The sequence below is a fragment of the Phoenix dactylifera genome, unplaced genomic scaffold, assembly GCF_009389715.1.
Source record: "Phoenix dactylifera cultivar Barhee BC4 unplaced genomic scaffold, palm_55x_up_171113_PBpolish2nd_filt_p 000544F, whole genome shotgun sequence".
In the NCBI taxonomy this organism is placed as follows: Eukaryota; Viridiplantae; Streptophyta; class Magnoliopsida; order Arecales; family Arecaceae; genus Phoenix; species Phoenix dactylifera.
Genome location: NW_024067953.1, coordinates 303,080 through 320,304, shown reverse-complemented (window position 1 = coordinate 320,304; position 17,225 = coordinate 303,080). Strand labels below are relative to the sequence as shown.

The following is a 17,225-nucleotide window of genomic DNA, read 5'->3' as shown; positions in this document are numbered from 1 at the left end:
AGTGTCATCAAAATTTATTCCCTCATTTTGGTTGGTGGCACAAATAACTTTCAATGACTGAAGCTTCACTGGCTACAAAAAGGTGGCAAGAAACTCATCTATAAAGGCAAAATGATAGAACATGATATCATCCAGCCTTGAGGTCATCAATATCTACCGTACCTTCTCAGCTAAAATGCCGAGAATGAATACTTTAAAATAGTCAACAAAGAAGTGTCATAAAAGAGTTTCTCCCGTGACTCTGATGAGAGAAATCTTTAATTTATTGTTCAAAAATAAATTATGAGGTTCTACCTCATTCTGCTTATAGCAACTCAACTAGCCTTGTAAGAATAAGAGAGAAAATGTGTTTCGACTTTCAAAATATTTTGGGATGGGAAGCATCATAAATTGAAGATAAGATGGGAGAAAACTCACAAATCAAAATATTAGAGCCACTTTTCCATTCATACTGGACATTTGGTGCCTATACTACAGATCAATAACAAAGGAAAGGTTTTCCATACAAGTATACTGTCAAAAAGAAAAACTAGTATCATGACATATGCCAATTCCAAATCCCAATCTGGACATTTATGATGGCAATCTGTTTCGATATATGTTAGTGGACCTAGCCTGTTGTGGAGTCTTGAAAATCAGGGCTGTGTGAGCTCCAGGTGCTTTGACATAAATTACTGCAGAATATAGGAATAATATCAGGACTTCCAAAAGCAATTGTGTGTCGACTTCGGTGGAAAATTGAATCAAATTTAACAGGATTAGCTTTTCACCCTGCAAGCGACATGAAATATGTTTATCATCTGAGGTGGACTAGAGTTCTTAGCAAACTACCACAAATTAAAACATATACAGGAGATCATTATACATTCATTGATGTGAAAGCACGTAGCTCATGAAAACATCTCATGATTTAAAGAAAGACAAAGACGGGTCAATAATTTGCTTTCAAGAACTAAAAAAAAAGAAAAAGACAAAAGAAAGAAAGAAAGGATCGGGGCGGCGAAACTTTGAGAGTGACAACATACTCAAAAATATTTCAAGAAACGGAAAGTAAATCATCACGGGCTATCCAAAGAAGGCCACACTTTTGTTACTGCACTAGGATCCTCATAGACACCTGCCATGATGGAAATATGACCGGGGCTCGACTGCGTCACGCTCCTCAAGAACGGCGCTCTGAAATGCCCCTCGGATTCTTGCTCTAAGAATTTGTCCGTTCGCAGGCCGCCGGCTGCAAACAGTTTCAGATCCAAACCCACATTGTCGGAAAAAATCGATCTTAGCGCGTTGAAGAGAAAAGAAAATAATCAAGAAAGGGAGGAGAGGGGGACGGACCGACGAAGAGGACGAGGCGCTTGGCGGGGGGAGAGGTGGGCTGGGGGACGGGCTCCATGCCGTGGACGACGCGGTTCTTGAAGTAGATGTCGAAGATGCTGAGCATGTAGACGGCGTCGAGGGCGATCCCCAACGCCACCAGCCACCGCTCCCGCCGCTTCACCACCTGCTGCCGCTGCTTCCCCAACGGGCCGACAAGCCGCTGATTCAGCCGCTAGCGGGAGGCCGCGGCCGCAGCGTGTCGGCCGCGCCGCCTCCAAGAACCCCCCTCCGGTCATGGCGCACTCTGCCATATTCGCTGATTCGGTTTGGGGAAACCAGTGGGGCCCGAAGTGACGTGGGAAGTACGAAACATGTACATATCGGGCGTTCAAGATGCGGCCAGGGTCGAACGGGAGGTGCTGGAGTTCGAATGCCCGTTGTTGGCGTGGACCCTTATGCCGCGTTCACAACTCCACTCCCGCTTCCCGTAAGGGTGGTCATATAATCAGATGGACCAGGTCCAGTGGACCAGCCCAATAGTCCCTCGCCACATTACCCTTTTTAATTTAAGCCATGCAAGATCAAATACGGATGCCTGTTATTCACCGTACATGTGCCTCAGAATTTGGATTGATCCATTGGACCTGGTCCATATAACAATTTCTCGTAAAAGAGGGGGTTTTGGCCTCAAGCCCTAAACCGTGAATCTCAAGCAATCATTTTCTAATATATATTTTTATAATTATTTAGAAATTACTTTTAATTGATTTTTTTATTTTATGATATATTTTCATTTTTATCTAAAAATAATTATATTTTATTATAATTGAGTAGTTAATTGGTGAGTATATTTAGCAAATTTATTCTTAGTTTGATGATAATGTATTTATTATCCATTACTCTCTTTTCTTAAATAAAACACCAAATTCATCTCTATATGTGTATACATAATTGAAGCTTTCTAATGGATAAGGATCCTCCACTGTAAGCCCTACATATAATGAAGGTCTAGAAGTTTCACATATTTTTTATTTTTTAAAAAAAATAATGTGAGGATAGATTTTAGTGCTAAAATCTTAAATCCACCTCTTGAAATTAAAAATTTGTACTATCAAGTTACATAAATAATAAATAATCAAAGTGATTGATCACATCTATATGTACCATCTCTCATGCACTTTTAGTGCTCGATCTCTAAATTAGAAGAAGTATTAGAGTGGTTTTATCCACAATCTCAAAATATAGCTTCATAGAAAAATTGCTCATTGCATTAGGTTGAGATGGGATTTTGTAGATGATCTACTTCAAATAGCTATAACCATCGACATAGTCATAAATATATTATTATATATAATATCTCGTGATTCAGTGAGCTGGTGATTATTCCATCTAATGGAAAGGTCAATTTCTTCACTGACCATGATCTTATATTAATTTCGTGTTGGAATGGCAGGATTTCTATCGTTCCATTATTGAACTAACCTTACTATGCTAGCCTCCCTCGAAGTTGGAAAATAAAGGTTAAATTTGATAGATTTATCGCTTGAGAAGGGAGTGAAATCAAAATATCTGATTGGAGATTAGATCAAGAAAATCCAAACAACAGGACATAAGCACCATTACATTTTTTTTTTTTTTGGTAGAAAAAGCACCATTCCATCTCTTCCATGCCTCGCGCCAAATTACTCTATCGCCATTTTGGATCAAGGTAGATTCTTCAATAGTAATTACTGTGGCCAAAAACAAGCTCCCGCACCTTTAAAAGTATAACAAACACTCAAATATATTTGTTAGGCAACAAATAAACAGATCTATTGGTCTCGGAAGGGTCTAAGTATGTATCTCCATAGATCCAATTGACGAAAGGGTCCAGATAAGAAATTCAAATCCGGCCTTTGTCAAGGGGGACAAGATCTCATTAATGAATTAATGAGCATTCTAGACATGCAAGCACATTGAGGGAGATAGAAAGTAGAGTGTATATTGAAATAATGAGTACTATAAAGTGTATACAAATGCAAATTTAGGTTAATGATGTCCGTTTTTCATTTTCATTGGCAATGGCACATGTTGTCAGGGAATGATATATGGATACACATCAGAGTCTATCATAATAATCGATAAACTCTGCATGATATATATTAGAGTAGGGGTGCCAATGAGCTAAATAGCTCGTGAGCTGCTCGAGCTCAACTCATATCCAAGCTCTACTCAATCTCGAGTAACTCGAACAGTTTATGGAGTTGAACTCAAGTAGCAAAATATTTAAATCGAACATTCGGGAGTTAATCAAGTATATATTTTTTTAATATTATTAAATTTTTATTTTTACAATATATATTATTAACTTAAAATTATAAATATAATATTTATATTTTTTAAATCCAACCTAGCTCCAAACTTTTAACTATATTTTTTAATTATGACCAAGACTTAAACTCGAGCTTAAGTATAGCTCTGTTGATATTCGAATCGAGTCAAATCAATTTCGAGTATTGCTTTTGTTTTTTAATCAAATCGAGTTTGAGCTTAGATATCAAAACTAGATCGCTCTTAAGTTGAATTTCGAGCTAAAGTATTTTGAATCGAGTTGAGCTTGAGTCTCTAGCTACTCGACCCAGCTCAGCTCGGTTCCATTACACCCTTACATTAGAAGATGCGACAAGCTTAGATGTTCAACCGCCAATCGTGTTTGTCGAATGCTTCACAACCAAATAGAAAAAGGTTCATCCCTAAAATGCATTGTTTGGCATTATGCCTCGATGCTCATAAGCGGAGTTGAACTAAGACTGGTCCTAAATTTTGAGCTTGTCAGCGGAGCAGGCGAGCCTGATTCGAGCTTGGTTGGGTTTGCGGGGTTAAGCCAACTGGACTGGCATCCCCGTATCAGTTGATCTGACCAGAATAGAGCCCGAAACCAGGCCTCGGTCCGACCTGATCCATTCCCCGCCGTAATTGTTTGATCTCTCCATCCTTCGCACTCGCCTCCGTTCTCTTTTCTTTCCTCGAACGCGAATCAGAGTCGACGGTAGACCCCAACAAAAGCCATATTAGAACCCTTCTACTCTCCTCCCCTGCCATTAGCCGTCAAGTTCAAGAATAGCGTCCTTTCTCCAATGGAACCCTCCGCCCTGTTCTCCTACTCCTTCAAACCGGATCTGCGCGCTGGAGCCTTCGCCCCGGCCTCTTACTCTCGCTCAGCTCACCAGCTCCAGGGACAGAAGCCTCTCTTCTTTCCCCTTCCGCACCCGTTTCCTGCCAGGATCAGGGGGCGACGCTTCGTGGCCCTTGTTCCGAGGGCCGCCTCTGAGGTGCTCGACGGTGGGCCGAGCCGAAGTGGAGGAGGAGGGCGGAGAGTCTACCGGCAGTCTCAGGCCGTGAGGGGTTTGCCCTCGGGGCCCGTGAAGGAGATTGCCTCCTTCGTTGCGCCGGCTGGAGCTTTTCTTGCTGTTACCTTCGGTATGCAATCCTTTTATCCTCCCAAGACCTTCCTTTCCCTGTCTTCCTTTTGCCCATCTTGCTGATATCATCTCCAAAAGCGGGGAGACCGCACGCAAAGTTCTTTATTAGCATAAAAATAGAAATATTATATCTAATAGCATCAGTTTTCTCTCCTTAGAAATCTGTGGTCAGTTTTGTTGGTGTTTCTTAAGTGGTTTTTAATATGTCTGAAACTCGGAAGAATCTGGAGTTTCTTCACTTGATGCCATTCTTAGTATCTGTGATATAAGTGTGCGGTAGTTGAAAATGTTAATCCTCCAATCTTATTGTTTTTGATTCTTTCTTGCGAATCTTACATGCCATGATACCTCTCCTTATGATTTCTTATCTTCTCAGCCTCCTTCACCAAAGTGAATGGAGTTAGTACTCTAGAATATCCTTCAATTGTCAACTAGCAGTTTAGGGTTTCAAGGCAGGCTGCTTACTTGCTCAGAGTTGCCTTTGCTAGGAATGTATCACCCCATCATAAAGGATTTGTTTTGGATTGAGTGCCAGTTGCAAAACATTCTTAACTGTAGCACCATGCCTATATTCACAGAGTCAATCCTGTATACATGGGAGAAGGCTTGTTGGTTAAGGTTCATTCTATACTAGAATAATCATCTTGTTTGAAATCGTAATTTTTTCAAAGTTCTTCATTTTATGTGGTGTTTGGGCTAGCTGGTTTGGGAACAATTAAACTCATGTTGAACCACGCACACATGTGTGCATACACATACACCCATCATATTGTTTAAAATCAATCACCGTATATTTCTGTAATAATCTGGACTGGCTACTGATTTGCTTATTCAGCTGACAGTCTTATGGAAGGTGGTTGAAAGAGTACTTGTGCCAAAACCGAAGTATCCAACTTCTGCGGAGACAGGATCCTCTTTACCTGGAATAAAGTGGTCATTCGCACCAGGAACTAATTTGCCATCAGGTAATAGTCTCAAAATTGAAAGGGAATCCAGACAGAGGCTCAATGAATTTGCCAAAGAATTGAGGTCATTTAGAAGTGTTGACATGTCAGGTGAGTTGCCTAGACTTGTGCTACTTATATCATAAATTATTGATTCATTGTGTACTACTTTTGTATGTTTCCAGTCAAGTTTATGCCATTTGATAGGATGATTCTTTTGGATTGATAGCATGACCTATTTGTGATGATTGTTTAGCTATTTTGCATGCTACATTGGTTAATAATAAAACTTACTCTATTTATGTTGAACCTAATTTCTCTGTCATCTTTGTATAATTTATTTCTCCTTCTCTACAGAAAGAAATTATTCATTTTCTTTTTCACAAAGAGATTAGTGGAACTTTACCAAGTTCATGCTTTTGATAGGTCGTAACTTTGGGGATGATGGGCTATTCTTCCTTGCTGAAGGCTTAGGCTACAATCAGGTTGGATCTTCTGTTTCTTGGTTATAGCCTTAAATTTTTTTTGGCTATTGTAAGTTACATCTTATGAGCTTAAAGAATAGGGAAATATTTGAAAGTTATATGGATGCGCTGTTAAATGGCTTGTTTGTAACTTGTATGCATCATGCTACCTAATTTCAGAATGCAGAGGAAGTGAACTTTTCTGGCAATGGGATAACAGCAGTTGGATTAAAAGCTTTTGATGGTATTCTTCAAACAAATATTGTATTAAAAACTTTGAACCTTTCTGGAAATGCCATTGGTGATGAAGGAGCTAAGGTCATTTCTTGCTCAAATTTTACTACCTATCATTATTAATATGCATTTTGAAATATATACTAGCTTGCTGAATTGCATGAGGTTGTTCAAACAGTTTCCATCATCTTTTAAGGCTGTACTTTTTTATGGTTATCTCTGGTGTAGAACTTGTAAAGCTCCGCAGCTGTTATATATGATCTTTTAGTAATGGTTTTCAAGTTACCTTGTTAATGAAGCACTAAAAAGATGAACAACAATGAATTTTGGTGGAATAATTCAAACGAATCCATCCTTACAGTCTCTTATAGAACGAAGTTTCCTTAAAACAATTGAAACAAAAAATCAAAGTTTGCAAAACTGGTATCGTGACCCATATCGGTCAGGTATCGGATCCATATGGTACCATACTATATTGTATCAAAACACGGTCGCGTAATGTCGCCGATCAAGAGACGACGAGAGTGAACAAGTGGAAAGAGATAAGTAGGTGGAGAGAGAAGGGGAGGAAGGATTTAATAAAAAAAGGGAGGCGAATCGAGGAGAGGAGGTCATTGACCGAGGGCAGGAGGTCATCGATTAAGGGTTGGAGGTCGTCAATCGAGGTTGGAGCTCATTAATTTGGGATGGTCTTCGTCGGTCAGGGGTCAAAGGTCATTAATCAAGGTCGAGGCTCATCGATCAAGATCAAAGATCGTCAATATAGGGCCGAATGCCATTGATCAAGGTCAGAGCTGTCGGCGAGGTCTTCCATGGTGTTGTTGCCCGAAGAGGTGGGGGGAGAGAAAAGTGAGCACGCCCATGAGAGATTAAACATCAGGAGGGGATCAGGGTTTTATAAATAAGCCAGTTGCAACCTTGGTAAACCGGGTCAAAACCGTCCATAACTAGGTGGAATTGGTCAGTCCAACTCGATTTGGTCTGCTTCCAATCAGTTCTAACTCGGTTTCATTTATGGTGGCTGTACTGTCCTTGTTCCTGGCTGTTTTGGTTCAGTGGGCTCCCAATTACCTGGTTTGCGATGGTTCAACAGACCTTGCATAAGACTAATTAGGGAGATTTCAAATTTTGGAGACATCAGAAGATTATACATGGAATCCACTTGAGACCGTTAGTGAAATTGCTTGTAGAAAGGATTGCATCTGTCAAAGTATCGAGGAAAGGTGATACTATGTATAATCGAAGCCAACACTAGCTGCTGCTTGGTACAAGAGAACATGTTAGAGCTGCATCATGCTTGTCTTTAAAGAATTTGTGCTAGAAGCTTTTATGATGGAGGTGGAAAGGGACTTGTTGACTAAAATCAAGTGGATACCAAGTTCTGGCATCATCCTAAGCTTCCTTTAGATAATATAGAGAGAAATTTTGGATACTATTAGCTGGTGGGGTTATTGTCAAGCACGCCAAAAGGGAAATGGTTCCCTTGTTGCAGGATTTATTTAGTGAGATGTGCGAGGAAACTTTTGAGCCTGCTAATGTATTCTTTGTGTGTCTCAGAAATGAGCTTTTAATTTACATTCTTGTTTGGCTATCTTGGCTGTGATATTTATTGTAAATACTTCATCATATTTCCTTCTCCTTTTTGAATATGATTTGCTTCTTCTTGAAGAATTAAATGATTTTGACTCCTCTGATTTAAATCTGTCATTATGTAAAAGATAAGCTATAGAACTGATGAGGCATTTTGACATTGTTGAATTGTTTGGTTTTTTATCATGCATTAAGGATTACCAATTTTTTGTCAATTCATTAATCAATCAGGAGAAACTTTAAAGTCTGTACTTTGACCAGCTTTTCCAGCAGTTTATCTTTCAATTCTTATTTTTTACTTTTTTGCCCGTATATGTATTTTCCAGTTACAAACAATTGTACAGGAGTTGTAATATTTCTTGTAACTAAATTATCTATGTATCATTTTCTTCCGTTGTTGTTTGCTTAACTTATTAGTTACAAACTTACAATAGTTGCACAATGTATGATGTTACCCAACTTATCCATGATTTTTTGTTTTCAGAACTATGCCGTTAGCAATAGGTTATTTGCAGAAACTTTTGGTTTGTTGCTTGGCATCTGAGTAATAATTTTAATTACTGAGATTGATTGGATGATGTTTGCAGTGCCTTTCAGATATTTTAATGGGGAATGCAGGTATTCAAAAACTCCAGCTGAACAGTACTGGTCTAGGAGATGAGGTTACTTCGATTCAAGTTTTATAGTCATTCATCTTGATTAATGCTGCTTGTTGGTAAAATAGTGGTTAATGAATGGTGAAATTTTTATATGCTTGATACATTCTCTATGCAGGGAGCAAGGGCTATAGCAGAGATGCTGAAAAAGAACTCAACCTTGCGTGTTTTAGAACTTAACAACAACATGATTGACTACACTGTAAGTCATTGTTGTCGGTCATCTTTTTTTTTCGAAGATTTTACTATGACCATGTCTAGCTGCAAACACATGTTTTGTTCTTATATTCTCTTTTATTTGTGAAACTGGAATAGGGGTTTGCAAGTCTTGCTGGAGCACTCCTTGAAAACAATGCAATTCGGTCAATACATCTCAAGTTAGTGATGTTATACACATATTTCTTATTTCTCTTCATTTAGTGCTTGCTTTCTTGCATATCGGCATCATTGTTGATCAGACTTCAACATGTTTATGGTAGTTTTTTTTAAATGTTTCTGGTAGTTCATACCTGTGTTCATTTGTTAATGCTTGCATATGACTTTTAACTAGCGGCAACTATGGCGGTCCACTTGGTGCAGCAAGTCTAGCTAAAGGTATTGAAGGGAACAAGTCTTTAAGGGTATACTTTTGTCTCAAACTTTATGCGTCTTTCTCACTTTTGTTTCAAACTTTATGCATCTTCCTTTTTTGCGAATTATTGGAAAATCCCATGTTAACTTCTAGATGAACTGCAAAGATGTAACCAAATTTCTTGAAATGCTTATCCAATTTATATCATCAACCGATAGGTAGTTCTGCAAACAGCGAATCCATCTTGAAGGAGGCAAGCAAATGACTTGGACAATATCTTAATATACATATTCAGTATAGATAATTCGTAAAACAGATCATATATAGCATGGTCAAGACTTGGTGGTTATAGTTTTCGTTATACTCATATAACTGAAATAATGTTTTTTTAATTCAGTGAATGCTGCAAAACTACTATCTACTTCATGCACAATGGACAAGTGAAATTATCTTTTTGGGTTTAGAGCTTTTCTCTTGGACATCTTTCCCTCAAGATGCATATCTTGCACAAAAGCATACTCTTGTTCAAATTTCAACTTCACCATCCTCTTTTTACACAATATGACCTATATTGTTTGATTTGTTTCCTTTAGTTCTTAGAACCATGCATTCCAAACATTATCCTTTTATTTTTCTTCTGATAACACCTTTTAAATTCTATTTTACTGGTGTTTAAATGTGATGAATGACTCTAAATATTTGTTTAGTCAATTATTTTTGAAGTGTAATGAAATAGTAGTTCTGTAAATATGTGATGATTGATGATTCATATACAAGATAGGTATACACCCTAGATCAAATTCTGGTTTCAAGCCTAGATCTGGTTGTAGGGAGTAACATTGAATAGGTTGATTTATATTTAATAAATCCCTATTAAAATTTTGTTGGCGGTAAAGGTCTAGATAACTGATTTGTGGAAGAAGAAATGCAAGAAAGCTCCACCAAGGCCATCTTAAATTGTGAGGATACAATTGCAAGGAATTTGTGAGGAACTATCCCCTTTTTTTTCTGTATGCTTGCGTCAGATGACCTTAGATAGGAGTCACATATGATCGATTCAATGAAGGACCCTATATATGTAAGATAAGGATTGCTGGCTATGGCCTATGGGCATCTGTGATCTTCTACATGGTTGATGAGAATTCAGTGATAACTTTGAAATTCTATGGTTGATTTGGAAGTTTTCTCAGGGGCTTATTTGAATTACTAAGCAGGATTGAGGGAGCCTTTGCTGAAAGCTCAACCAATTGAAATATGCTTAGTGATCTGGTATTGTTACAAGAATTAGAAATGAACAAATAATATGTTAAACTCTTGTGCAGGCGCAGGTTTATAAACTGAGCTAGGCAAAAGTATGCGTTCTTTATCTCAGACTGTATCTAAAATTATTCTAATAGTTTACCCAAAGGAAGAATGCAAAAATGTGAGTGATGATATTGTACAGAATCTGAAGGTCGTCCTGTAAGTTTTTACAAGTCTAGAGGTTAAATTATTGATCAAGTTGGTAGGTGTTGATCCAAGGATTTCTAAATCTAATTCGGCTGTTTACTGGGTAATGCATAGTGATGGAATCCTGGAAGGGTCTTATCAAGATGTCCAGTAAAATACATGTGGTCTTATGTTTTTGATCAATTTAGAAAAGTTGAAGTTTGATATCCCATGATTTCAGAATCTTAATGTCAAATTTTCATCAAGTCACTGCCACCATTTCCTGCTTATTCAACATAAGTACCATCCACGTTATTTTTGTTCTTCTCCCTCTAAAATGTTGACTGGAATCTGATATTTAATCTTTACAAAGGCCTTTATGGATTTCTTTACACAAGTTGATGCCATTTTAATCAGTTTTTCATTATTGCATTCTTAGACGGTGTTCCTCATATTTCTAGCCTTGTTTCCATATGCATTCATATCCATATTATCAATTCATATCCATATATGCACTTAAGCCCTTTAGAAACACTTTTAAGCTTTAGTATCCACTAATGTTATCCATTAGGCATCTCGGGAATTCTGATTTGGGAAAAATGTTTCCTAAAGTCACAATTGCATGGAATTATCACATAATAATGTAGAGGAACCTTTGGTCAACTGTGTTGGTGCTTTACTTCCATTTCTGTTGGGTTATCTTTGGCTTTAAACTTTGGTTGGTGCTTCACTTTCATTTTTAATTCCTCTGTATTCCATATATTCTTTTTCAATTCTTCAGATCATTGTTTCGCATAATTTTCTGCCTTACCAATTTTTGCATTCAAACCTATTTCTATCTCATCAACTTAGGTGAAAAACCAATCACTGATTGTGGTATGAACATCACATATGGCTTTGAAAATCTCCTGGTTCTAAAGGTGAACTCACAAACAAGAGCGGCATGATCTTTGAAGCAGGATCAGAAGAGAGCAGTTTCCTACACACTGGATTATTAGGGATTTATAGAGAAGTTGGATAGATGTTATTTTACCAAGCTGAAGACCTAAACTTTAGCTGTCACTAGCTGCAGTTGTGTGATGGAATGAGATGAAAGTAAAAAAACATTGTCATATGCACTAGCTTGAGTAATATTTTGATGCCGCCTTCTAAATGATGGGAAGGAATGTCAACCAAAATATGATGAGGATTGCAAGCTTCGGGGGTTTCTTTCAAAAACTACTCCTCTTGGACCTTCTGCCACAGAAAGAGTCAAGATATTCGGTAGCCATTTAGATATGAAAGGAAAGACTGCTAGGAATCGACAAAGCTAATCTTGCAGCAGATGGGACAAGTCTTTCAAGCTACACTTTTTTGAATACCAATCAGTGACAGCACACCAGCATGTTTGCTATTAGAGGAAAAGGGAGTGCTATCAATTAAGAAAATGCAGATGCTGCTCTGATAGGGATTATTTATTAAGTGATCATTTTGTGATCTTTTTTGTTTTTATAACTTTCTAGATTCATTGAATGATATGAGAGATTGTGAATGCTTGCCGAGAAAACCAAGGATGATCATATAGGGGTTTCTGTTCTTTAGAAGATATTATTTTTTACTTGGATTTTTTTTTTCTTCTTCATCTCCACTCAATTAAGGAGGAGATCCGCAATTTTATTAATTAGCTATAGGAGCATCGCCACAAACAATTTATTTGATCGATGCAAATTAGCCATTTCTGCAATGATTTACTTTAAGCTTGTTATTTCTTTTGGTTTGACAAGGAAATAGAATTTGCTCTTTTGTTTAATTGATGACTTACATCGCAGAACATATTTCATGGCTGAAAGTGTTTTTTGCTACCAGGAACTTCATTTGCATGGGAATGATATTGGGAATGAGGGCATACGTGCGTTGATGTCGGGTTTATCTGCCCATAGAGGTCTACCTTTTACATTTTTATGGGTCAAGATTAATTGATATTTTGAACCTCTTACTCTATAGGTCTCTCCTGACCTTCTTTGTTTTGCAGGAAAAATGACACTTTTAGATATTGGCAACAATGACATTGGTTCCAAGGGTGCTTTCCACGTTGCTGAGTTTATCAAGAAAACCAAATCCTTGCTATGGTTGAACCTTTATATGAATGACATTGGCGACGAGGTACTGTTTCATGAGTTGATTTAGTAACACCTTGTAAGAAAGCACTGATTATGTATAGCCTTAGGGATTGGATGCATTTCATTTTGAGGAAACTAATTTAACCAGTTCATTTTAGAAGTTAGTTGGTTCCTACTGGTGAAAGAGAACTGCTTCAATGTTTTTGTGTGTATTTTTTTTTGTAAGAATTTGATCAGAGTAGTGACAACATTGCATTTTCAGTGATATTCCAAATGCCTCAATGTATATCAGCATACACCAATGAAAATGTTGGATGTTTAGTCCTTTAACTGGTAGGAACCAACGTAAAATGCTTCAGCCTTGAATCACTCCGCATTGTCATCGCAATCTACATCATCCAAAATGCCTAAACTCATGTTTTCAGTTGTTATTAGAACTTGTTACCTATACATCAAATGCTCACAAGATGTATGGTTTTTCCACTTACGATAAATCATTTATTTTGGGCTGGGGTTGGGAAAATTGTAGCACCAGGATTTTGGCCCACGTCTTTTAAGATGTACAACTTGATGAATGATGTTGATCTTTGGTTTGGATCACCTACTGTGCATTTGGACTTTTGTGTAAATAATGCTTAACGTAGTAAAATAAGAGAACTGGTAACAAACTGTACATTTTCACTCTTTTTTGGTCGAAAAATTGTACCAAAAATCAACCTTCAAAGTCATGGGATGCTATATTGAGTTTATGTTTATTTGAAATATATGTTGGATATGAAAATTGTCTTTGTTATTTTGTGATGCATAACACATATCTTCAACAGGGAGCTGAAAGAATTGCAGATGCTTTGAAGCTGAACCGAACAATAACTACCGTAGATTTGGTAAGATTGGAAAGCCCCCTCCAATCAGTCTTGTGTTCCTTAGTATTCTCATAAACTTTTCATATCTTGGTAAAATGAATTGGTTTGCTTAGTATTACAGATTTCTGTATCAGCTGTTTGATCCATCTCAAATTGCTGATATATTATCCTTTCTTTTCTGTTCCACCTTTAAGCCGCCACAATCGTTACTGTGCTTCTCTACATCATTTTTCTGCAATTTGATCAAATCATACTCATGCACAGATGGTGTTCAAAAAATATTTTGGTTTTGTTTATATGGCGGTTTGTTAATTTCTCCAAATACTTCAAAATTTTTTTTGTAACTATTTTTATTTACCACATATTGTACTGATCAAACTTGAAAACTTCTACTTGACACATTGATAGTGCTTGAGGTGTTTTTTTTTTCTTTTTCCACAAAGCACTACTTTGAGGACCAGTACCAGATAGAACTTAAAGCACACTTATATTGCAAAATACCTCTAGTATATTTAAGCAATACAACTGTTTATGTACGGTCTTTTGTGCTTTCTTGTATCCTTGATCTCGGGGGCACCAATGTGGTTTATGGAGTGTCATGTTTCATGTTAATATACTTTAAAACAGAGGAGAGTATGGTGCCTACTATTTCTATTTCTAAAAGTGTCCTTTAGTTCTCTTAGCAAGTCCAAAAATAAAGTCTGATTTTGAAATGATTCATGATATGATTTGTGTTCATGCTTGGGTATTCCCCACAAGCTAAGCACTTTGCTTCATATGATTTTGGTGAGACATGGACAAGTGTTGACATCACTGACAAGTGAAGTGACATGAGACTCAGCTATTGTGGAAAAAAATCGACAGTAGTTGTCCAGTTTATGGTTCATGTCTCATGGTAAAGTTGAATAAAATTGGTAATTTGGTATAATACTTGTGTACTAGACAGTTTTGAAGCAGAGTTTGAGACATCTAGCCTTCTGAAAGTGAGCACGTGTTTTTGTTGATATAAAAACCAGTTTCATTTTTGATTTCCATAATGATGATTCTCCTATGTATTGGCATGTGCAAAGAACAAACTGAAATCAAATGTTATCCTGGAAGAAAGTTATGGAAAAATTTTAAGTTAGGGAAATGCTACATGCGCTTGTAGGTGAATAACACCTTCTGGATTGTACAGCATATTTGTCAAAATATTGTATCAGTCTCACATGGTTTTCTTGGTGGATCCATGCATCATAATTGTGAGGCACATGTCACCCATGTGTTATCAATCTTTATTTGCATATAGTTTTAGCATGACTCTTTATGAATGTGCACGTCTCAAGTCATCGTATAGTTCTGTGGGTGCTTGTGGGGGAGAGATTGGATGGGAAAACTCAGTTTACTTGTGTATCATATTTATTCCAATACTCAGTTTACTTGTATATCATGTTTATTCCCATTCTCAGTTTACTTGTTTATCATGTTTATTTCCGTATCTTCTTGTATTTCCGTTTTTTTCATGATTGTTCCTGTTAAAAAAATAGGAATTTAATTGGTATTCTTCAATTACATACGCACTTGTTTCTTTCTCTGAAGTTTTTCACATTTTCAGGGTGGTAACAACATTCATGCAAGTGGTGCGAGTGCGATAGCTAGTGTTCTGAAAGATAATTCAACCATCACAACAGTGAGCCATTATCATGTGGATGTTTTTGTACCTAAGCTCCTTATTTAATGGCCAAGTCTGATGTTATTATTTTCTCAGTTGGAATTAGGCTACAACCCAATAGGACCTGATGGGGCAAAGGCTCTATGTGAAGTTCTCAAGTTCTATGGGAAGATAGAGACACTAAAGCTTGGTTGGTGTCAGGTAACATGTGCTTTTAATGCTCTCTCATTTTATTGAAGTTTTTCTCCTACATTACTCCCTGGATTGTTTTGCAGATAGGACCAAAGGGTGCTGAGTATATTGCCGATTGTTTGAAGTACAATACCACACTATCTACTTTGGACCTGCGGGCAAATGGACTTGGAGATGATGTACTGATCAATGCTTTATACATGCATAAGTGACTGTATTTATAAATTGTGTGCTTGTCTCATGGATTTTACTTTGTTTTCCTTCTATAGGGTGCAATATGCTTGGCTCGCAGCTTGAAGATTGTCAACGAAGCTCTGACATCACTTGATTTAGGTTTCAATGAGATAAGAGTATGTTAATTGGCTACCATGCTTTTGAAACTTGCAGCCAGGCTTGCTCACATTGCTAGCATCTCTACAATATGAAAATCTTCTGCATGTGGAAACAGGACAAAGGAGCATTTGCTCTCGCACAAGCACTCAAAGCAAATGAAGATCTTGCTGTCACATCCTTGAACCTTGCAAGCAATTTCCTTACCAAATACGGACAGGTTATAATTGTTTTTTTTTTCTAGCCTTGTGAATCTTTAGAACTTGTAGTCATGTAGTATATGAATCAACACAGGTTGCTTTGACGGAGGCTCAAGACCATGTTTATGAAATGAGCGAGAAGGAAATCAACATTTACTTTTAGCCTTCATTTACTTGGCACGCCCAATTTGACTGCCTCGTATTCTTTCTTCCTGTCCCACATGGATGCATGAACATATGTAAGGCTTACTGCATTACTAGTTTATATGGTTTCACTCCGAGTAAGTGCATCTGATGAGGTATTTATCAGTTCAATTAAATTCTTTAGAGAAGCAAGTGGGGGAGTTGGGCAGAGCATGCAGCATGATAGCTGAAGAAAATTTTGATTTGTTTAGCTTTTATCAGCATCTGCCTCTAGACAGTGCCAATGCATGTGTACTATGTCTTTCTGAAATTTTAGTTTCATAATTTTGTAAAATTTACATATTTGGATTGTTTTAATAATTGATAATAAATCATTCTTTTGTAGTTTCTTACTTTATTGTGTGGGTTGTTCCTATTCTTGGGGTTGAATCTGCTTATAGAAAAGTTAATCTAATGGTGCTCATCCCTTAAGCTGCTTATAGAAAACTTATAGTTAAATCCTATTTAAAATTTGTAAAAACTTTGTGGGCCTGGACTGTGTGGAGACTTCTTGTTTACTCTATGACTGGAATTCCAGGGATGCTTCTCTTCGTGTTTTAAACCGATCCGACGAATTGGTTTGAAATCACGACAACAGGTATCTGGGTCTCGTTGAAAGCCCGTTCATATTCTCTGTCTCGTACTTGAACTCATAAAGTCAGGCATGGGACAAAGGTTTATAAATCCATCACAGCAGATATCTGGGTCGATCGAACGATCTCTTATAGAAGCCCTCTCTGTATTCTATCCTTGGTTTGTCAGTGGATCGGGCGCTGTCTCAGAAGAACTAATTTAAGTTAGGCATGGACGAAATTTTGATCTAGTAATGGGATGCACATATATTTTGGTTGCGTTTGGAAGTGGACTAAAAAAAATTGGAATAGTGATTTTGTGGGGAAAAAAAAAGGTTGGGTAAATTATTCCCAAGTACTCCTGGATTTGGTGGAGAACTTATATTATATTAATTTTCTGAAATACAAATTCTTATGACAGCTTGTGTCATTTGGTTTCAATACGTTACATGCTAGCATCAAGAAAGCTG

General features: G+C 37.3%; 1 protein-coding gene and 1 non-coding gene across 4 annotated transcripts; one reads left to right on the top strand and one right to left on the bottom strand.

Moving 5' to 3' along the window:
• Window positions 1-702: 702 nt before the first annotated feature.
• Window positions 703-1,729, bottom strand: LOC103710022. The gene is made up of 2 exons (XR_005508557.1): window positions 1,336-1,729; window positions 703-1,231 (listed from the first exon to the last, which is right to left on the bottom strand). It is a non-coding gene; the product is annotated as an uncharacterized LOC103710022 (transcript).
• Window positions 1,730-4,335: 2,606 nt separating this feature from the next.
• On the top strand, window positions 4,336-16,536 carry LOC103710023 (NLR family CARD domain-containing protein 3-like). Of its 3 annotated transcripts, XR_604536.4 has the most exons (18): window positions 4,336-4,776; window positions 5,621-5,833; window positions 6,149-6,207; window positions 6,367-6,504; window positions 8,598-8,672; window positions 8,785-8,868; window positions 8,982-9,043; window positions 9,217-9,286; window positions 12,511-12,586; window positions 12,677-12,807; window positions 13,589-13,648; window positions 15,222-15,296; window positions 15,375-15,479; window positions 15,554-15,649; window positions 15,740-15,820; window positions 15,919-16,020; window positions 16,095-16,239; window positions 16,329-16,536. XR_604536.4 is itself a non-coding variant. In XM_008795593.4 (17 exons), exons 1-17 carry the CDS (start codon window positions 4,434-4,436, stop codon window positions 16,161-16,163), a joined length of 1,839 nt encoding a protein of 612 aa, XP_008793815.2. In that variant the 5' UTR covers window positions 4,336-4,433; the 3' UTR covers window positions 16,164-16,536. The 3 variants fall into 3 exon arrangements, 2 of the variants coding, with proteins under 2 accessions (XP_008793815.2, XP_008793816.2); XM_008795593.4 differs by having other exon boundaries at window positions 16,095-16,536; XM_008795594.4 differs by having other exon boundaries at window positions 4,451-4,776; window positions 5,614-5,833; window positions 16,095-16,536.
• The last annotated feature ends 689 nt before the right edge of the window (window positions 16,537-17,225 follow it).